This window comes from Dermacentor silvarum, chromosome 10, assembly GCF_013339745.2.
Source record: "Dermacentor silvarum isolate Dsil-2018 chromosome 10, BIME_Dsil_1.4, whole genome shotgun sequence".
NCBI lineage: Eukaryota > Metazoa > Arthropoda > Arachnida > Ixodida > Ixodidae > Dermacentor > Dermacentor silvarum.
In genome coordinates, this window is record NC_051163.1 from 109,092,608 (window position 1) to 109,115,632 (window position 23,025).

Below are 23,025 nucleotides of genomic sequence, written 5' to 3' on the forward strand. Positions count from 1 at the left end.
TCACCTGCAAACCGAAGGTTGCTGAGATATTCGCCGTCGATCCTCACTCCTAAGCCTTCCCAGTCTAAGAGCTTGAATACTTCTTCTAAGCATGCAGTGAAAAGCATAGGAGAGATTGTGTCTCCTTGCCTGACCTATTTCTTGATAGGTAACTTTCTACTTGTGGAGAACCAAGGTAGCTGTGGAATCCTTGTAGATGTTTGCTAAGATATTCACGTATGCCTCCTGTTCTCCTTGATTCCGCAATGCCTCTATGACTGCTGGTATCTCTACTGAATCAAATGCCTTTTCATAATCTATGAAAGCCATGTAGAGAGGTTGATTGTACTCCGCAGATTTCTCGATTACCTGATTTATGACATGGATATGATCCATCGTAGGATATCCCTTCCTGAAGCCAGCCTGTTCTCTTGGTTGGCTGAAGTCAAGTGTTGTCCTGATTCTATTTGAAATTACCTTGGTGAATATTTCATACAATACTGAAAGCAAGCTAATGGGTCTATAATTCTTCAGTTCTTTAACGTCTCCCTTCTTATGGATTAGAATAATGTTGGCGTTCTTCCAGCTCTCTGGTACACTTGAAGTTGTGAGGCATTGCGTATAAAGGGTCGCAAGCTTTTCAATTATGATATCTCCTCCATCCTTGATTAAATCTACTGTTATTCCATCTTCTCCAGCAGCTTTTCCCCTGGAAATGTCTTTCACAGCCCTTCTAACTTCATCACTAGTTATAGAAGGAGCCTCTGTATCTGGTTCATCACTATTTCGAATGAAAGTAGTTTGGCTGTTTTGGGTACTGTATAGGTCAGTACAGAATTCTTCCGCTGCTTTTACTATGTCATCGAAATTGCTGATGATATTACCATGCTTATCTTTCAGTACATACATCTTGCCTTGTCCTATTCCAAGCTTTCTTCTTACTGATTTAATGCTGTGTCCATATTTTACGGCTTCCTCAATCTTTCCCACGTTATAATTTCGAATATCTCTTACTTTCTTCTTGTTGATTAGTTTTGACAGTTCAGCGAATTCTATCTGATCTCTTGAGTTGGACATTTTCATCTTCTGTCGTTTCTTTATTATGTCCTTTGTTTCTTGGGAGAGCTTACCTACTGGTTGCCTTGGTGCCCTACCTCCCACTGCAATTGCTGCTTCTGAGATCAACCTAGTTACGGTTTCATTCATTACCTCTATGTTGTCTTTATCTTCCTTTTCTAAAGCTGCATATTTGTTTGCAAGCACCAGTCTGAATTGGTCTGCTTTTACACTTACTGCCTCTAGGTTGGCCTGTTTCCTCTTGACTAATTTCACTCTCTCTCTCTTCAAATTGAGATAAATCCTAGACCTCACTAACCTATGGTCACTGCACTTAACCTTACCTAACACTTCTACATCCTGCACTGTGCTTGGATCAGCAGAGAGATTGAAATCAATTTCATTCCTTGTTTCTCCATTAGGGCTTTTCCAGGTCCACTTCCTGTTGCTGCGCTTCCTGAAGAAGGTATTCATGATTCGGAGCCTATTCCTTTCCGCGAATTCTAACATCTCTCCTCTTGCATTCCTAGAATCGATGCCGTAGTTGCCAATTGCTTGCTCACCAACCTGTTTTTTCCCACTTTTGCATTGAAGTCGCCCATGACTAAAGTATACTGAGTTTGCACCTTTCTCATTGCTAGTTCAACATCTTCATAAAACTGTTCTATTTCTGCATCATCGTGACTAGAGGTTGGGGCATAGGCTTGTACTACCTTCATTTTGTACCTCCTATTCAGCTTTATTACGACGACTGCTACCCTCTCATTAATGCTGTAGAATTCATCAATGTTGCCCGCTATGTTATTATGCGCTAGAAATCCTACCCGGATTCTTTCTTATCTGGAAGACCTCTGTAGCAGAGGACGTGGCCGTTAGTCAGCACTGTGTAAGCCTCACCAGTTCTTCTAACCTCACTAAGGCCAATAATATCCCAGGAAATGCCTGATAATTCTTCAAATAGTCCTGCTCAGCTAGCCTCACTCGAGAGGGTGCGCGTGTTGAACGTTGCCAGGTTCAGTTTCCATTGGCGGCCTGTCTTGACCCAGAGATTCTTAGCACCCTCTGCCGCGTCGCAGGTCTTACCGCCGCCTTGGTCAGGGGCTCCGCAGCCACTGGGAACTGAGGGCCATGCGTTCATTGTCGGAGTCTCTTGTTGGTGACGTATTCGGTATCTTGCTAACTGGCGGGCTTCCATGGCTCTTTGTAAAAACTCACCTAAATCCGGGGGGTAAACATCTATCGGCAGCATAGCATCCAATGTTGTGGTGACTGCAGGACCGTATACAAGATGGATTGATGTGGCTCTAGTTGTCTCTTGTACGGCCGTGTTATAGGCAAAGGGGACGCAGGGTAAATTTTCATCCCACATCCTATGCTCAACATCTACATACATAGAGAGCCTGTCAGCGAGAGTTCTATTCAAGCGTTCAAATAGACCACTGCTTTGAGGATGATAGGCGGTAGTTTTCCTATGGTCAGTATGAGTCATCCTCATTAAGCATTGCATAAGTTCCGCTGTGAAGGCTGTTCCATGATCACTAATGATGATGGTTGGAGTGCCATGCCGGAGGATACGTTGCTTACGATGAACTTGGCAACTTCAGCCGCCGTTCCTCGATGTAGGGAGTCTGTTTCAGTGTACCTGGTTAAGTAATCTGGAGCCACCATGATCCACTTTTTCCCAAGTGAAGATGTAGGAAAGGGTCCAAGAAGGTCCATTTCAACTTGTTGAAATGGTGCTTGCGGTGTATCTATAGGCTGTAAAGGCCTGCCGGTTTCACAGACAGACGGCCGCTGTCTTTTCGGTATTGAGCGCTTAGTCAGCCAAGGCGTTGCTCTGCTGAGAACGAGATCGCGGGATCGAATCCCGGCCGCGGCACCGCATGTCGATGAATATGAAATGCAAAAACGCCCGTGTGCTTGCGTTGTAGTGCACGTTAAAGAACCCCAGGTGGTCAAAATTATTCCGGAGCCCTCCACTACGGCGAGCCTCATAAACAGAACTGGTTTTGGCACGTAAAACCCCAGAAAGAAGAAGAAGAAGCTGTTGACATGTCCAAGGAATCGAAGTTCTTCAAATGCGAACTGATACTTCCCCGGTTTAATTGTTAGGTTTGCCGAATCGATTGACTCTAACACTAACCGCAGTCGCTCTATGTGCTGCTCGAACGTTGTAGAAAAGATGACGACATCATCAAGATTTACTAGGCAAGACTGCCATTTGAAGCCGGAAAGTACAGTGTCGATCATGCGCTGAAACGTTGCCGGCACTGAACCGAGACCAAATGGGAGAGCTTTGCATTCAGAGTCAATATACGGGGTGACAAATGCTCTCTTCTCGCGGTCTCGCTCATCCACTTCAATTTTCCAAAATCCTCTTTTCAGATCGAGGGAGGAGAAAAATTTTCCACACCGTAGCCGATCTCACGTGTCATCGATGCGTATAAGGGGGTATACATCCCGGTTAGTCACACTGTTCAATTTACGATATAGTCTACACAGAACCGCAGTGTGTCATAATTTTTTCACAAGCACTACGGGAGATGCCCACGGACTGTTGAAAGGCTGAATTACATCGTCTTTGAAAATTTTGCGTACAAGGTTCTTGATAATCTCTCTTTCCTTCGGCGATGCTCAGTACGGATGTTGGCATACCGGCCTGGTTGTCTCCTCTGTTTTAATTCTGCGCTTTGCAATGGTCGTGCGCCGCACTTTTGAAGAACTACAGAAACATTGAGCAAAATCCTGTATCAGGCAGTGTAACTGTTGTTTTTGAAGCACTGAAAGATTGGGACTAACGGCAATTACTTCGTGGACGTCGCGGGTCGTTGGCACAGCTGCTGATGCTAGCTCTAGGCTGCCTAATTTTGTCGTTTCAGAAAACTCATGGAAGAAGGCGATAGTTGTTCCTTTCGCGATGTGCTGAAACTCGTTCCCAAAATTAGTGAGGAGGATATCTGCGCACCCCTTACGGAGGTGAACAAGTCCCCGTGCCACACACACGCTCCTGTTCAAGAAAACTTTCGTGTTGCTATCTGCTATACTTTCGCACTCGCTGTGTGTGTCATTTTTGACGAGAACTATTACACTGCTGCGTGGCGGTACTGTTACACCGTCACCGACGACTCGCAGTCGAGTGATATATGGTTCTCCTGATTCTTCCCAGGTATTAGCTTGTTCCGTCGAGAATGATATGCTTGACTTCTGTAATTTGATAATGGCACCGTTAGCCTTCAGAAAATCGATCGCAAGTATAACATCCCTTGAGCATTTCTAAAGTACTACGAATTCACCAACGTATGTAAATTCTCGTATTCGAACTCTTGCGGCGCACCTGCCAAGAGGCATAATAAGGTGACCACATGCTGTGCGGATCTGAGGTCCATTACACTGCGCCAAACCTTTTTCAGCTTCTTCGACAGTTCATAGCTTATCACCAAATAATCCGCTCCGATATCAATTACCGCATTCAGCTCGTACCCATCAATGAGCAAAGGCAAGTCTGAAGCGATTTTCTCATTCCTGCACTTCTTTACCTGGAACCAATCGTCGATGTTACCCTTGTCCCGCACAGGAGGATGTTCGCATGTCTGATTCTTAGCGGCCCCTCCTCCACAGGTCGCTCGCTTCTGTTTTACGGCTTCGTGGTAGGCGAACGAGGCCTAGCCGTGCTTGAAGAGGCACACGGGCTTGCCAAGATCGGTAAGGCATGGGGTATGGTGACCGCGGTTGGTGATGGCGAGGTGTGCTAAACCTCTCACGCGTACATAAGTACTCTTCCATGTCCGATGGTCTTTCAGCGTTTCGGGGGCATGGTGCATTCATAAGAAATCCTCTAAGACCGGCGTGACGGTACGGACAAAATCCGTACAGATCACCAGCCTCTCTGCAGTGAAAACACAGGGGCCTACGGTCGGCGTCACGCCTCACATCACTTTTCCTGGGCCTTCTCTCAGCCATACAGGGCGCATTGTGCGCTATCGGTACCTAGTTACTTGGCCTCGTGATGGGCGCATTGTGAACCATGGATGCACTGTGGACAATTGGTGCACTATGAACGATGGGTGCACTGTGAACGGCGGGTTACCTGAGCATGTCAGATTACGTTGGCGTTCGTCGTACCGGTGGTGGCTCACACTGTGGTACGCGTATGGCTTGCCTCACTTCGCTTCTGACGATATCGACGATAGACGGTTCCGGCCGAACTGCGTGAGACTGCATCTTCTGCCGCTGTTTCCTGACTACAGACCTGAGACGTTCCCGTAGTGTGTGCTCATTATTTTCAGTGCACGCAGAAAAAACATCTGCGGACGCATAGCTTAGGTCGCGGTTGTATTGCCGGGCTCGCTGCTGAAGCGTCATTTCAATCGTTGTTGCTTCCGATCGAAACTCGGCAACGGTGCGTGGCGGATTGCGTACGAGACCAGCGAAAAGCTCTTGCTTTACCCCATGCATGAGATGGTGCACCTTCTTGCCTTCACTCATGTTGGGGTCAGCGCGCTTGAGGAGGCGGGACATGTCCTCTATGTACATGGCTACGTTTTCATTCGTGCGCTTATTCCGTTCCCGAAGAGCCGTTTCTGCCTTCTCCCTGTGATCGTTGCTACCATACGTAGCCAGAAGCCTACTGCCGAAACTCTTCCCAATACGACAGAGAAGCCTCATGGTTTTCGTACAAGGTTCGAGCAGAGTCTTCTAAAGCAAAGTACACATTGCGCCGCTTGCGTTCTTCACTCCATTCGTTCGACCTTGCCACTCTCTCGAAATGGTCCAACCAGTCCTCGGCGTCTTCGAACGAGTTGCCGTGGAAAGCCTGTGGTGGGATAGGTTGGCTCACGATGAGCTGTGCCGGTGTAACTTGGCTGGTCATGGTAGCAGTGATAGTTGGCTCCCTTGCCGCGAAGAGAAGAGGTTCGAATTCTGGCGAATCCCCGCGAAGACGATGGCTGGTCAGTTGGTGCACTGGCGTCAGTTCCACGGGTTCCAGTCACCGAGGATTAGGACTACGCTCTCGTCGGTGTGTGGGGCTCGGAATCATGCCCAGCATCTCCACCGGACATTAGTCAACACAGGTTTATAAAAAAATAAATTATTTATAAAGGGCCGAACCTGTGCCCACAGCTAGACGATCACTCTGTTGCCTGCGCAGCGAAGGTAATCGAAGTCATTCTCTGTCACGTGCCACCGTCCTCGAACGCCGCTCGCGGCCTCCCTTGGTGAAGCCACACGCTATCGTTTCCCATTGGTGGGGCAGCTTCTCGGTGGCAGCTCGTCCGCACGCAGGCTGGTAGACAGGCGCACTCCGCGTGTCGTGATGGACACTATTGATGTCCAAAGCGATTTGCATGGCACGTGAATGCAGGCTACGTGGCAGTGTGTAGGGACGGTAGCCAGCTCACGTAAGCTTATACTGCAGACTGATAGTCAGCAGGCTACTAAATTAACCTGCAATGTAGATATAGATTTTTTATTTCATGTTGGATACACCCTAACAGACTGTAGAAGTATTGAGGACCGGGTATGAAGGGGAAAGGAACTCAGTTTGTCTTGGTTTCATGTATGATTACAGAGAAGGGATGAGAGAAAAAACCATAGGTGATACTGGACTGTCTCACATCACCTGTTACAAAAGCAACACCAGCAAAGACAATGTATGCACACAAGCGCAAAATATACACAATAATGAAGGAGCAGCCAACATCCCTCTCCCTTGCCGCTTCTCGACTTCATCCGATTTCTCCCCGTCCGCACAATAATCTCAGTTTTCAGCGTCTCTATTATTACACGAACGCATTCAGCACATATCTGCATTCCCACGTTTCATTGTATTATGAAATCACCCTCTTGATGATATAGCGAACGTTCAAGATTCTGTAAGCTTTAGGTGGCTGCTGCATACGCTGTTTGTCCAGCATTGTAAATGTATTATTGGCTATGTGTGGCTGTTTATGTTTATCCATGTTTTATGCGTCGTACTTAATGTTGTATATTGTTTCATTTCGTTGTATATTTTCATGTATTTCTAACACAACTAAAAGCTTGTCGCTTTCTTTTCCTTTCGATTGTATAGTCTTGACGGCTCCTGGTAAAAAACAAAAGTGCAACCTCCCAACCCCCGTAACTCGCAAAAAGTTTTTATGTCAGAACCCATTAGGTAAATATATAAATATGCGAATGCATAAGTAGTATACTTTGTGACAACCAAATACAACACACAATTTGTGAGGGTAAGAGGATAAAAATTTTGTAGTCGTCTAGTGCAATATTAAAAGCACCGATAATGGGGATGAATAGTGAAAACAGTAACAATTAATAATAATGCCATAATCTCTGCGGCACATTGTTCTGTACACATCTACAGATACTTGTGTGAAAGTTCAGACAAACACAGTGATCGAACAGTAGCAATCGGTTCTCATAAAATCAACCACAAATTTTCGCGATTCATCACCCTTGTTTACTTTTCTTTAGGTACTTTGAGGACGTATTCATTATAAGCGGTCAAGCAGCGCTGGTGGCACAGTATGGTGACTACTTCACCTACGATAATAATCCCAGGGCAAAAATATTCAGGAGAGACCATGTCAAAGTCACTGACACGGACTCCATGATGGCGCTGATGAGGTAAGCAGACAAGTTCTAGCCACCTTTATTTGCCCTCGATGACTAGCTGCCAAGACATAAATTTATTTATTTATTTATTTAAAAATACCTTACAGGCCCAAAAGGCATTGAGTAAGGGGGGTTTATTAATACAATGAAAGCACAAGCAAACAAGTATGGAACAGGGTTACAATGCAAGTGAACATCAAAACGCAACGCAACAGAGTAAATTGCAAAATGCAAAAGAAGTCTCCAACGCAAGTGAAGAAAAAAAATGCAGCACAACAGAATACGTTTCCGAAATAAGCATTAAAAGAGCCTTTGAGTGCAAGTGAAGAAGAAAACAAAACAAAAAAAAAAACAAAGAAGAACGCAACACATATCAAAATAAACAAAAGAGCTTAAACTACGAGACCATGTTACAGCACTATTTAACAAAAAATATATACCTCAAGCTTGTGGCGAAATGTGTTAAGGTTATTATCAGAGGCGATATCATCGGGAAGATCATTCCACATGCGGATGGCTTGTGGAAGTGCGGATGTGTTAAAAGCGTTCGTATTGCCAAAGATGCGCGTGAAGCTGAGGTGATTATGTAGCCTGCGTGCCGTGAAAAGGGGGCGTTCAAGGTGTAACGAGGCTATTTTATTGCTGTAGACGTACTTGTGAAACAGGCATAGGAGAGATATTTGACGGCGGATGGCCAATGGTCGAAGGGAATGATTAAGTTTAAGTTGAGTCACACTTGAATGATTGTCATAGTTCCTTAAAATGTAACGGGCGGCTCTGTTTTGAACTGCTTCAAGCATGTTAATTTGATAATGAGCGGAAGGGGACCAAACAGATGAGGCATACTCAAGTTGTGGGTGGACTAAAGTTAGATACGATAATGTGCGAACTTTTTAGGGGCAATGACTGAGGTTACGTCGTAAATACCCTATAGTTTTTGAGGCTTTCGCGCACGCAGCAGTGATGTGTTCAAACCAGGCGAGGCCTGGGGTGAGGTAAACGCCAAGATTTTTATAATATGATGCCCGCGAAAGCTTGTCTCCCTGTATGTGGTAATAAAAAATGGAAATGTCACGCTTAGGTCCGAAAGAAATAATTTTACATTTGTTAGTATTTAGGGTCATGAGCCAGGTGCTACACCAGAAAGAGATAGTGTTGAGACCGTCTTGAAGGATCAGGTGGTCGTCGGGACTGTTTATTGCTCTGTATAACATGCAGTCGTCAGCAAAGATTCTAATACTTGATGACATGTTATTTGGCAGGTCATTTATATAGATCAGGAAAAGAAGCGGGCCTAGAATGCTGCCCTGCGGAACGCCAGAAAAGACGTAGGAAGAGTGAGAGGAAGTATTATTAACAATCGTGAAATGCTTGCGAAGTGAAAGGAAATTCTGAAGCCATGATAAAGTGAGAGAATCTAATCGAAGGGCAGATAATTTAGAAATGAGGCGGCAATGGGCGACACGATCGAAGCTTTGGCAACCTGAAATGAGCATAATTAGTCGAAACACAATTTTCCTTGATTATGTAGCTGGAACACAGTTAGCTTATTGGAAACATTGCCATATATATAGAATATTTTAAGGGAAGACGTAGCGCAAGGAACAAACCTTGAATAGCATAGGTTAGGTGCGGTTTTTTAAGGCGTTAGCATTCATTGGGCACTTCAAGCAGTTTCGAGGCCTATCTATCGATGTACGGTTCCATATTTATCTAGGAATGTTTGTATGTTTCTATCTAACCGTTTCTCACCTACCTGAATCACTGGGTTTCTGTGCTGAGAGAGCAGTGTTCGAAACGAATTCCACCGGACCAATTTGGGTCACATGGTTTGTGGCAATGTGTACGTACATACGTGCCGCTCTTCTACTAACCTCGTTCACGCCGACAGGGGTGGCTTTACATGCGGGATTTCATAGGTACCACTGTTCGAAGAAACCCGTTGACGCCGGCTTGGAGCACAGGGTGTGTGTCACTCGGTCTGTGCTGTTCTTCAATGAACCTTATGGATGCCCAGTTTAGTGACTAGGCATGTGCAAGTATGTGTGTGCCATTCTTCGCTGAGCGTCTCTGACGCTAATTTGGCTAACTATCTCCCACTCGAAACGTGCCGCTCTACAGTTACGAAAACGTTCCCTTAAATTTACCCGATGCTGAGCAGAATCGAATCCACGTCACAAGGGTTCCTCGAGGACAGCAACCTGAAGCATCAGCAAGCTGAGCGACAAATGCACCGGGCATGTGCCGCCTTTCAATGAACGCCTGTCACACAAGCGCTTTACCGAGCTGCGCTGTGAATGCATTGGGTATGTGCCGCTCTGCGATGAACCTCTCACCAAGTTGGGTCACTGCAGTATGTGCCAATGAGGCTGCGGCAAGCGAGGGAACAATTCTCAGCGTTCGTCGCAGGCACCGGAGTATCGTGTTTCTGTTCTCAGAGGCCACGTGCTGGTAGTGCTACTAGATGGCGCAGCGAGTCCAGAAAGGAAGCGCGAGACAGGGGCCCGGTTGCTGCATGGTGCATTTCTGTGCGTTCGCACGCACCCGCGCCCCGTTCATTTCGGAGGCCATGCTTGGGCTTCGCAGCGGCTGCACTAGATGGCGCCTAGTGTTCCCAGGAAAGCGCGAAAGAGGAGTCCCGCAGCAGCACACGCCTCATAGATAACTCGTTACGATGGTGGCAATACGTTGGGTAGCTATATTGATTAATGCCAACGCATTACTGTTGATAGTCATCGCGAAATGGGTTCTGACGCAATTTGTCTAGCAACACATCATCCCTTGCGTGACGTATGAGTATATAGGATAATCACAGATAAAGGGATTAAATAAAGTTGAATAATTTCAATTGACCAACTTTAGGTGCAAGTTATAATTGCAGAAACACAGTCAGTTTATGAAGCATGTGTATGCGTTCGGTAGCACACCTGCGGCGGCCTTACCATTAACTCCCTCGCCACAGCGCAGAAGGCCCACGTTCGTAATTGATTCCTGGCTTAAAAGTTTCGAAAGAAGTGCCGCAGCACGCCGGTGTCAAAGTCGTCCAACACTTCCGTGCACTGACTGGGTTGTTTTAGAATAGGCACTTTTAGAATACAAAAGCACCTTGTCCCAGTGCACGCACCTAACTCAAACGGTATCATTGTATTTGGGTTTCCACACTCCCCTAGCGCTGAATTTCAAAAATAGAGTTTCTGCCCGAAACGCGCCAAACCTGCCTTACGTCGTCTCGGCGTCTTCGCGAACAAGTTGTTTTTTTCAGCCTCCTTGGTCGCGAACATCTCTAAAGTGCGCAAACGCCGCCTCATTGAAAATAATAAACTCTCAGGTATACTTTTCTTCCTGTAAAATGTTACGAATTGCATTATTTCTTGTTATTTTTTTCCTATCGCATTTTTTGCATTTTTCTTCCGCCTGCACATGACGCAAACGCAAGCTGGGAACCCTATTCTAAAGCACCTTCCCGGCAGGGCAGACCGCGAACGTGCCTCGAGCGGCCAGTCGAGGGGCAATTTTACTTGTATTCGCTGGCGTCTTTCAAGGTCGGAAAAGCACTTTTATGTAGCCAATGGAGGCGAAATGCAATAACACCCGTGTGCATGCTTGCGCTGTAGTGCACGTTAAAGAACCCCAGGTTGTCAAAATTAATCCGGAGCCCTCCACTATGGCGTGCCTCATAACCATAACTGGTTTTGGCACGTAAAACCCTACAAAGAAGACTATTATATAGCACGTACTAAGCAACAGAAAGCTGTATCGGGAGTTTTTCATGTTGCTCTACAATATACTCATTGACACTTTTAATCTGATAATTCAGAACCTGATTAATTATTAGGACTAATTATGTAATTTGGTGTAATGGAAAGAATAATCTCAGTACCTCCAAGCGACGGCAAACAACATTACGTTGGTTCTGTCCAGCTACGCGGCATTTGCATATTTTGACATCTTGGTGCATGATAGTTGGGACGCCCTGTATACTTAGTTTTAAAAAAAGAACAGACACACGATATATATATATATATATATATATATATTGTATCGTAGTTTACTCTGGCGAATTCCGTGACACGGTTGAAACATTCGCCACTAAACATGCACTTTCTGTATGTGTGCTCCTTCTACATACAGGGTGTTTCAGGGAACACTTTCATAAATTCTTAAAGGTTGCCTGTGGCAGGTAGCACAATTCTAGTTCATGAGCTGTTCTACTCGAAGAGGCGGACATTACTTGCTTAGAAAATTGAAATGCATAATAGAATAATTAACAATTCACTAATTAGGATTTTAACCAATTACCTTATCGCTCATATTCCCATTTACAAATTGTAGCCGTGGAGTTCGCAAGGCGGATCCACTTGGAGCGAATTATCAGGGTGGCGTTGCAATTCAATGGCGCTGCAGTTAGTTTATTAACAAAACGTCGTTTTATGCATTGAAGCGCAAAAGTAACTGGGACGCCAATGCATTTCTCCGCAAAGTTCGCGAATTATTATCTCGAAACTGGTGTCATCCTGAGAATTAATTCTAAGTGGATACGCCTTGCGAACTCCACGGCTACAATTTTTAAATAGCAATATGGGTAATCAGGTAATTAGTTAAAATCTTAGTGCATTTCTGTTAATTATTCGATTATGCATTTCAATTTTTTGTGCAAAAAATATCCGCCTCTTCGAGTATAGACCAGCTCATTAACTAAACTGGGCTATCTGCCACAGGCAACCTTAAATAAATTTTGAAAGTGTTCGCTGAAACACCCTGTATAAATTGTAAAGGAGAGAACAAAGACAAAACCCGTTCACTGGGCAGGCTGTTCTATTCTCTGCCTCGCCGTCTTCCAGCGCCCGCCTTGCGAGCGCCCGCGGCCAAGTGCAGTTCGTCTGGAACGCCAAACCATGATCTCTGGTAGCAGGAATTGGAAATGACGGAGTGCCACCGCCACTGCTGATGGATTAAGGAGGTGTTGGGGCTGGTTGCTGCTGAATAGTAGAAGATACCGAAGTGCTGCTACTGCTCCCTTGGTGTGGTAGTGGCGTCGGACAACAGGCATCCTGCAGTTAAAGCTGCCTTGTGATGCCTCCCTTGTGACCTGGTGTGACTGACACTCCCGAAGACGAACACGACGACGGCGCCGGGTAGAGTGGTCCTGCACGCGGCTGCTGCTGTAGCCCAGGGAGGGTAATTACAGGACTCTGGGCCATTCGGTCCAAGCCCTGGTCGGTACCTCGCTGCTTGAGACGTAAGTGTAACGCCGTCTCGTACATTTGCCGCTGGTGGGCCATCTCGTTGGTGGACGGTACCCCCTTTGCGGCAGAGGTGGCGTGTGCCGGAGTGGGGCTTTTGTGGCGCTATTTCTCGGCCCTCAGCAGCCGCAGAGCCACGGCGGCTGGGTCCGTGTCCCAAGGATGGCAGTACTGCAGATTGCCCGTGCCGTCGCCACATGCCTCTGCCTGCACCGCCGCTGCGGATGCAGCTTCATCCGCTGTCTTGGAGGCCTTGCTGCCGGGTTCGCTGTGGAAAGCGGAGGACGCCGACGTGGAGCTGCTCGAATCGGTGGCATGTGACAGATGCGGTGGGGGCTGAGGCATCGACTCGCTGGCGCTATTGCTGAACCATTGGTTTTCGGCCGCGATCTTCGATGACGACGAGCCACAGCTGATGCTCGGGGATGTAGGGGATGCGCAGGCAAAAGGAAGTTTGCCGAAAGCAGCTATAAGAGCTGCATTCCATTCAAGCCAGGACCCCTGCTTGATGCCTTCGTACTTGTCCCAAGCCTTGGCGGCACCGCAAAGTCGGTTTGCCGCAACCAGCCATCGTTTTTGGTCTGGCCAAGCATGATGGTCACCCATAGCATTGATAGTGTGAACCCAAAGCCGCGAAACGGCGGTATTTGTACGAAAGCCGGCTGCTTGAAGCCGGAGTGGGGCTTTTGTGGCGCTGCTTCTCGGCCCTCGGCAGCCGCAGAGCCACGGTGGCTGGGTCCGTGTCCCAAGGGTGGCAGTACTGCAGATTGCCCGTGCCGTCGCCACATGCCTCTGCCTGCACCGCCGCTGCGGATGCAGCTTCATCCGCTGTCTTGGAGGCCTTGCTGCCGGGTTCGCTGTGGAAAGCGGAGGACGCCGACGTGGAGCTGCTCGAATCGGTGGCATGTGACTGATGCGGTGGGGGCTGAGGCATCGACTCGCTGGCGCTGTTGCTGAACCATTGGTTCTCGGCCGCGATCTTCGACGACGACGAGCCACAGCTGATGCTCGGGGATGTAGGGGATGCGCAGGCAAAAGGAAGTTTGCCGAAAGCAGCTATAAGAGCTGCATTCCATTCAAGCCAGGACCCCTGCTTGATGCCTTCGTACTTGTCCCAAGCCTTGGCGGCACCGCAAAGTCGGTTTGCCGCAACCAGCCATCGTTTTTGGTCTGGCCAAGCATGATGGTCACCCATAGCATTGATAGCGTGAACCCAACGCCGCGAAACGGCGGTATTTGTACGAAAGCCGGCTGCTTGAAGTCGCAGCGTATCATCTCCGCCATGCTACCTGTCCAGCTGCCCGAGGAACCAGGGCCGGTGTCCATGGACAGTGCGGTCGTTTTGGTATTCGCGGCAGCTGGTTCTATGACCAAGGAAGCATCAACGACATACTTTGGTGGCTGAGGAGTCGAAGTAGTTCTCATGATGATATTCTCGCCGAGGGAAGCGCGTACGGCGTTCCCAGGCAGGACAGGTCGAAGACGGTGGGGTCGAAGCGCTGTCTCAATGTGACGTGCAACGGCCCAACCACCGACAGATGCGAAGGTGTTCGTCAAAAGCGTGAGCTGGTGGTTCAGCTTGGCGAAGAGAAATAGCGCCTCTTCTTCTTCGCAACCACAATCTCTCTCTCTCGCACGGCAGAGAGCAAACACGACGTCTCCGGTCTGTGAAAGGCCGTGGGGGGATGGAAGGGAGGGAAGGGAGGCGACGTTTAGCTGCGGCACTAAATGCGTATCTAGCGACCGGGCGAAAGGGTAACTAACGATTAAATCTCCCACACGAAAGGAGGAAAGTGGGAAGGCAGTGGGGGAGGGAGGGTCCGCGGCTTCTACTCTGCCAGGAACTCCGTAGTTTGCACGGCTGAGGGCTGTCGCTTGCACCGTATCTTGAATGCGATCGCCGCACGGCTCTGACCTTTGTATGCGCTGTGCTTTCGCCGCTCAGTTTCCGTTGAAGCGATAGACCACACGAACCTTTGGTCGCTGCTCCCGGCACGCTCGCTCACGCCAGCGTTTTGGCAGTGGTTGTCTGCGGTCATCGAGTGTGATCTATTCATGTTTGCTTGAGCGCGTTGACACCATGGTTCTTAATTCAGTTACTAAGCGAATGTGTGCAAGTTTATGCAGTCCATAAAACTACTATCCATACTCCGTATACTTTACTAGTAAATTTTCTCTCGCAATTCATGCATTGCCTTTCGGGCGAAACTGTGACTTTTTTAAGCACGTGTGCTAACCACCAAAGCACCTTTCTTGTTTATTCTCCTCAAGGTACAACGACTACACCCGCGACCCGTTCTCCCGCTGCAACTGCACTCCGCCGTACAACCCAGTGTACGCCGTATCATCCCGCTACGACCTGCTTGACCCACACGGAAAATACGACATTCCTAAAATGTACCGACGGCCAGTCGGTGGCATGGACACGAAGGTATGCGATGCCCTACTGCGTACTTTTCACTTCACTTTCATTTTATCGGCCTTAAAGGTTTCCTAAGCCCGCACCACCCTGGCCCACTCTAAGCTCAAACATTCCCTATTAGTGACAGCTAGATACCGCTCTATAGTGAACATACAGCCGCAAGAAGGCTTGGCAACGATGCCATAACACAAACGTTAGAGGCGTACGATTAACTGCTACGCGGCCGCAGTGTATTCTTGCTCGCCTTCCCTGCCTTCCCTCTCTCCTCATCGCTCACCAACTCCATGCTGTCCAGCGAAAGTTACGGGTTGAGTCAGAACCAGAAGAAAGGTGTTTCCAGTGCCCGCCATTGAACTCACGCCGTGCCATGCCGACTGTGTATACAAACTTCCAAAAGATTCAGTCGCGCACAATACGTTAGCACTGAGCGCGACTATAGTAAAGGCCCGGCTGGCCTTGTACTTTCAAAGGTCTTGCCGGAGAAGTGGCGTTATGACTGGAAGATATTTGGTTAATGGCTTTTGGCGGCTTGCACATACCGCAGTGCGCTACGCAGAGAACAGAGGCACGCAGCTCGCAGTGCTGGCCTGTCCTACGCCCTACGGAGATTGGAGATCAGAGCAGGGCATCGGCGCCTCATTTACGACCTCATTTGAAGAAGACAGGTGGTCCAGAACCTTCTGTGGTGGCGCGTTTCGAGGCGGGAACAAAGAGCCTCTCGCCGTAAAAATCGTAAAAAAACCCGTAAAAGTGCAGTAAGCTTGTCTCGCCAGCTCGCCAAGCTTGCTGTACTTTTACGATTCATTGTGGAGTGAGCTGTCTCCAAGACGCGCGACCTTCAGTGCAGGGCTAAGTGCGTTGCCTGTGGGTGTTAATGAGGCCAAGTAAAGCATTTGGGAAGTTCTATGTCCCCACGTGGGAGCGGCCCGCAGCCCTGCCCTAGGGAAGGGCTTCTCAGGACCTGTTTAATAAAGTGCTTTGTCTGTCTATTTGTAGTTTTAATTGAATCGTAAAATTGATAAGCTAAAAGGAAATAAAATGGGACGAAAATCAACTTGTCGCCGCTGGGAGCCAACCTCACAACCTCCGCATTACACATACGTTGTTGCGCTAGCAATTCTGATACAGCGGCTCCTGTTCTCCAGCGAACCTTCATGGGGCATTTATGTCTTTGTGTATGCGTACAATATCTAGCCCAGGAGTGTGAGCCAGCGTCCCTCGCGGCCATAGTGGCGGATGGTCGACGGCGTCACGTAGTACGTGAACCTTTCAGGCACAGGTGTTTGACCAATAAACCCCCGTATACTATCTGAAGGCATCAAGCCCGCCAGAGTCTAAATCCCCGCTACGCAATGAACGAGAAGGGGTGCCAAGGGGCCTAACATTTGTTCGTCACAATTATGCGCACCTATAATGCAGAGATAGTGGGTTCAGCTCCCCAAGGCTCAAGTTGTTCTTTCGCCCGCTTTCATTTCGCTTTAGTTCCTAGGCTTTCCTTGGCTTCATCATCTGGTGGCTTCAAATAGTTGCGACTAGCAAAAATTGAGTCCTTCTGACCAAAATAGGGTTCCTTTATCTCGTTCTTATGGGGGAGTTAGACATGTAGCACTAAGGAGTTCCATTTCTAACAGAGTGCAGAATCACGGTCACTGAAGAGAATCATGGTCACTGGCCAAGTCTGATGAATAATCCGGCCTTTCGGAACCGCGTACGGGTTCCTTTCCATTTTTTACCAGAATGCAGAACAAGGCAAAAGACTGAAGAAAAAAAATGAAACTAGACATTTCACTTCTTAAAGGGTGTTAAAATGGTGTTTCTTCTCAGAGTATACGCATATAAGGGCTGAGTTTCCATGAATAATGGCGTTAAATCGACGACTCCAGGGTGTTGAACGCATAAATGCATAAATCTGCGCACAAGCTCGCCTACAGATTCATGCAATGCGCAATGTACATGTGTGTCGATTTCTTTTTTCCCTCTAGCTTCTGAGGACTTTCAATAAAGTTTTTTGTCTGTCTGTCTAAGATTGTGGCGTGGCTTGCGCGAACATTTAATAACGAAAATAATAATGCATTTAAGAACGCGTTCCAGTGCGGACTAAGAGTTTTCGAGGGAACATTCAAGAACGCGTTCTCAAATAATTATTATTTTCTTTAATAAATGCTCGTGCAATCCGCCCCTGATGTGTCCAGCTTGACGGCTGCTCCGAAGTTTTATATCAAGAAGAAGTACGCATGTTGAGTTACCATTACATTGAGTATAGTTAGGTTTTATGGTCAGAATATCGCTGTTACAGTGCTATTAAACACTTCCTAGAGAGATCGGCACTTACAGAATGAAAACGGGCAAGCAACTTGCACAATCTGTAGGAACGTTGGAGCACATTGGAGAACAAGCAGGGACGTGTTGTTTTACAAGCCTCTGCTGCACAATGGCATCAGCATGCCTTTTACTTATCGGTGCCTTAAAGAAGACACTTAAAGCGGTGAGGTTAAGGTGGAAGTTGTCAAACACCTCCCGAGTCTGCAAGTAGCCCGTCCGAGTGCCTCCACGCTTTACAAAGCTAATGTACTTTCTATGCATATTCTCAGACATCGTAGGTCAGGTTCATCGCATATTGTGTGGGTGTCCCTGCCGTTGCTCTGAACCCAGAATCCCAGGAACCGAGTAACTGTAGCCTCGTGGATTTGCTGATTTTCGATTCGAATTTCTATGTTCCCATTACTTTTATATCGTATCCCGTGGATGCGTATCATTTCCGATTTTTCGGGAGCGCAGCTGAGACCGCCGGCACTGGCACATTCTTCAATGCAATGGCCACCTCTTGGATGGTCTGGTCCTTCTCTGTTAGGGACCTGCACGAGGCCCATAGGGTGATGTCGTCCGCGTAAAGGGTACAACCCAGTTGGGGGACATCGTCCAGGGTTTGTGCAAGTCTACACATGGCGATGTTAAAAAGCAGAGGAGAGAAGATCGCTACCTGAGGCGTACTTTTTTTCGGCATTTGAAACGGATCGGATTTGACTTGCGATGTTCCTATCGTAGCCTTCCTCCCGCTGAGGAATGCTCCTATGTACACCGTTCAGGTCAAGGCACCGTTCAGGTCAAGAGCTAGCGACAGGGGGTCCCCACCCTTAGGTACGCCTTTGAGTACCTCTTCCTGTAAGAAGAGGACCGCGTCTTGTGTATAGAGGCTGTTACGGAAGCTCAACATGGTGACCGGGAACAAACCCCTGTCTTCAATGAAATTTTGAAGCCTAGTATGTATGACCCGTTCGAAGAGATTTCCCATGCAAGACGTCAGTGAATAGGTCTGAGCGCTTGCAAGGATGGATTCTTTCAGGGTTTTGGGATGGAAATAATTTTGGCGTTTTCCACATAATCAATTCACCAAAGTCGGCAACAAAAGAAGTGGCAAGGATGATTCAAATAATCATCTTCCACAAGCAATGAATGCAAGAAATCGACACTGTACGTTTACTACAGGCGCTCGTAATCAGCAAACTTGCATACAGCCTCCCTTTTCACACACTTAACAAGAGTGAGGAGGAGCTAGTTGATTCTATCAGGGGGGCCTACAAGGTGGCCTTGGGCTTACCGGAAAGCACCCCGACTGACCAGCACCTTGGGCTTGGTGTATATAACACACACGCCGAGCTCAAGGCAGTAACTTTAATTTCACAAAGAAACCGACTTAGCCAGAAGAGATCGGGCAGCGAGATCCTTTTGAGGGCGGGTATTTCACCACACCCCCAAAATTTGGATGAGGTGCTGGTCCCGTCCGAAGGATCTCAGTTGCTCCTGTCCCGAGAAATATGCACAAAGACAGAAAAAAAGAAAAAAGGTAAAATCGCTAGGCAAACTAGTCAAAAACAACGAAAATAACATTTATGTTCACGCCTCGAAGTACAACTGGAAGCGTGCCGTAGTCACTGTCATTGGCAATGACAACACCAGCATAATCTTAAGCGCCTTCCTGATCACGTCCTCGATTGCCAAGGCACATTACTTCGCCATCGCCTCGGCCATCAAGGACCGAGAACGGGCGGGGGCGTCGTACAACACCATCACCTCAGACTCTCAGGAGGTGTGCCGCTTCTTTATGAACGGCCGTCGCCCTTTCAAGGTTAGCAGCCTCCTGGGAAAGGAACTCGAGAATACATACGGACTGGTCTGCTGCCCCGGACACGCAGGCCTGGACTAAACTGAGAAGGTTGACGCTCTGGCTCTCGTCGAGAGCTCACGAAATGAGCGGAGCAACCACCGCCCCTTCCATTCACAACCACCCGCCACGTCACTGGAAAGCCGTCGCGAGGAGGAGTATAACGATCCGGTACGCATGGTACCATGTGATGTTACTGTTCACCAGCGAGGCATGCAACAAAGATACGGCGCCCCCACAAATCTTTGGAAGGCGAAGATGCAATAGATCCAGGATTCAAACGGAGGTCTACCCAACTTTACTAAGATTAAGCAAAATTTTCCCAACGATGTATGGACATGCCTGTCCGTGGTATAGCGACTCGCCACCGTCTTTTTACCACATCTCATGGGGATGCCAACTATCATCGGGGACGCCGGCTCGCTCGAGTCGACGCCATCCGAAGATGGCCCAAGCACGATCCAGATGCTCGCTACGTAGATGTGTCAAAATACCCGGCCAAAACCGCTTACGCCCTGAGTGTGGTTCACTCGAGAGGCAAAGAACTGGCATCCGCCACCGTCAGGGTGCGGAACTCGGAGACCGCGGAAGAAGCGACGATCGCCCTCGCCACCGCCACGAGTACGAATGCGGTCGCAGTCTTCACGGACTCTCAATCCGCAGTAAGCAATTACACGAGAGGCCGAATATCGGTGGAAGCAGTCAAAATTCTGAAGAAAATAAGCACTCCGCTCCCTTACACCTGCGTCACGTGCGTACCAGGGCACGAGGTGCTCGAGGGAAGCGAAGCGGGACACGCCGCGGCCCGTGATCACGTCAACCAGGCCTCTCTCGCCGCCTCGCGAGACCCCCGACCGCATGGTGACGCAGCGGAAGCGGAGACAATACCCCCCACGTATAACGTCATCCTCCAACACTATCGACTGGGACGCAGGGTGTACCCGCTACCTAACCCAAAACTGACCAAAGAGGAAAGCACCGCATTCCGAAGACTGCAGAGCAACACGTACACCCATGGCATCCTCATGAATCGCATCCACCCGACACTACACACATACAACTGCCCGATCTGCGTCGTGCCAGACACACTGGCTCATTTACTACTCGAGTACCCGTGGCGCCCCGAAGGCACCGTTACCAATCATACAACGACCGCAGACGTGAACCTCCTCGCCGAGACGTGGAAGGCCACGATTTCCACCCCGGCACTGGACGATCAACGACGTCTGGTCACCAGAGTCCGGAATGCTATCGCGGCCAGAGGATTCCTGGAATGAGGGATCCTCCCACCTAGAGTGATCCACGGCTCAAACGTTCGGGTACACTGTCTCGAAAATTAAAGTTTATTTCATCATCATCATCGTCATGGGGATGCCAAAATGGACCGCTAAGTTTAAATGCCTATTTAGGCAGGTATAATATAACTAACATACTGGTGCAATGGGAGGCATAACTCGCCAGCTCGGACCCGGAGGTGCAGAAGGCTCTTCTGGGTCACGTGCAGCTGGCGGCAGATGTCATTGGAGCCCTGGACTTGCGGCCTTAGCCATCAAGCTCCAAACCCCCTACCCCTAATGAAGCTATATCATCATCATCGCATATTGAGGGGCCGGCGATGTCAGAACTACAATTGCAGCTCCACAACTCACGTTGTTAAGAACAAGCCTTCAACTTTCTCGTCTGTTTCCGCAAAACGTACACGGTATTTTGGGGAACTAGGGGCGCTATAACGTAAAATGATTTCAAACTGTTTTGATTCCAATTTCTGCAATCAGCCTCCACGATTGGTCAAAACATTTTCGGACCACTTCACACTTCGCCTGTCTGTCACGCGACGTCAGGAAAACCGCGATAGCTCCCCCTCTTAGTATAACGTGTGCAGACTTATTATGCATGATTAAACCGCACAAAATAAAAATAATCCATTACTGATTCAGATGCCTTTTCACCATTAAGCCCTGTACTATTGGTCCAAATTTTCTGGCTACGCCCACTTCGCCTGTCTGTCACGCGACGTCAAAAAACCGCGAAAACTCACCACGTCAAAGTGACGGGTACGCGAAAAAAATGCATAATATGCCGAACAAAACTGAAATTTTTTTCTAAATAGCTACAGACGGCCCCGTTCCGAAAGGAATAGAAGGTAGCTGCCCGCCGATCGCTCAGGCCCTCGCTACTCGCACCTGCCGGTGAGCATGTATTTATTTGTGCATGATAAACCTTTTTGCGTGGCAGTAAAACGTTATCGAGCCCTTTCGGCATGCATACGACATCGCTCTGCCAACTCTTCCTTGCTGAGGATCCGTTTTAGCGGCATTCTTATCCTTCCGTTGCACGCCGTCGCGATTTTCGACCAGGTACCGCAAGCTAAGTAAAGCGAAGCGGACCAATCGGAGAAGCCGGCACCCCCTCTTCATGCGGTTATCTATTTCCACTGTGCTGGCTCGGCCACATCGAAACCCTCTCCACTAGAGCGTGCTCCTCGCCTCTTGTCGGCCAATTAGATAAGAAAAACCGCTGAGTGTAGACAATGTTATTGGTTTTGAAAGCGAACAAAGGTGACCTCCCATAAACGAGGAGAGTCTTTGATTGGGTTGTTCAGACAACGTGGTTACTGTAAATTTGACGTCAGGAGTTTGGAATCAAAACAGTTTGGAATAATTTTACGTTATAGTACCCTAGGTGGTGTGAAAAATTTAGGGAATTTGTTACACGCGCCTGCACCACAATGTAACGCGATGGACGAGTCAATTAAACGAGAAACTATTTACAGATTATATTTACGGCAGCGGCTGCAGCACTGACCGGTTGGATTCACGGCGCGTACTTCGTACTTCCTCCTCTTCGTTCGAGTGATGGCGCCCACGCTCCTCGTTCAAATGACCAAATACAACACGCGTGTAGCAATATTGTTCAACTAGTACAATGCAGAAATAAATGGAGATCGGTGAGTTCACTTATGGAGAATGAAGTTCACTTAGGTCACCCTGCAGTTGACATAAGTAGACTAGCCTGCCTTGACTTCCAAAACCATCGAAAATCCTTAAATTTGCGAAGATACGATAATTAGGTGACTTCTTCCGGATTGCCTAACTATATCCGGATGGATACATTTTTAAATGATTCGAGGTAGTAATTAGGCAGCCAAGAATAAAAATCAGCCTGATATTTTTGGTTAATTATTACACTCGAACGATTCATAATAACGACATACTTGAAGCCCGCCATCCAAATAATTGTTTCCATGTATGCAAGAACTGGCGTCGTTGATTGCTTCAGCGTAATGAATTTCGGTTAATAGCACATTATGAACCGATACATGAACTGCGGAAGAGAAGAGCTGTCACTCCTTTGGGATGATGTTAATTTTTACGCCTCACCGTCGCGCACTTGTAATGCGACTAATGATTAGCCAAAATGCGAGCACCCTTATCGATCCACAATCTCGCTGAAATTTCATGCTATGACCACGCATGCTGCGCGTCGCATGCATGTGCTGTAGTTGTCTTGACCGTCGTGGAAATCACTTGTAGTTTGAATCTTACCATGGT

General features: G+C 48.0%; 1 protein-coding gene across 1 annotated transcript in view; it reads left to right on the top strand.

The window, feature by feature from the left end:
- The window catches only part of LOC119431753 (putative phospholipase B-like 2), a 68,014-nt gene that overhangs the window by 40,439 nt on the left and 4,550 nt on the right, over positions 1-23,025 (top strand). The window contains exons 9-10 of the mRNA XM_049658030.1: positions 7,507-7,659; positions 15,162-15,321. Of these exons, the coding sequence (XP_049513987.1) occupies positions 7,507-7,659; positions 15,162-15,321 (313 nt within the window). The remainder of the gene's footprint in view (positions 1-7,506; positions 7,660-15,161; positions 15,322-23,025) is intronic.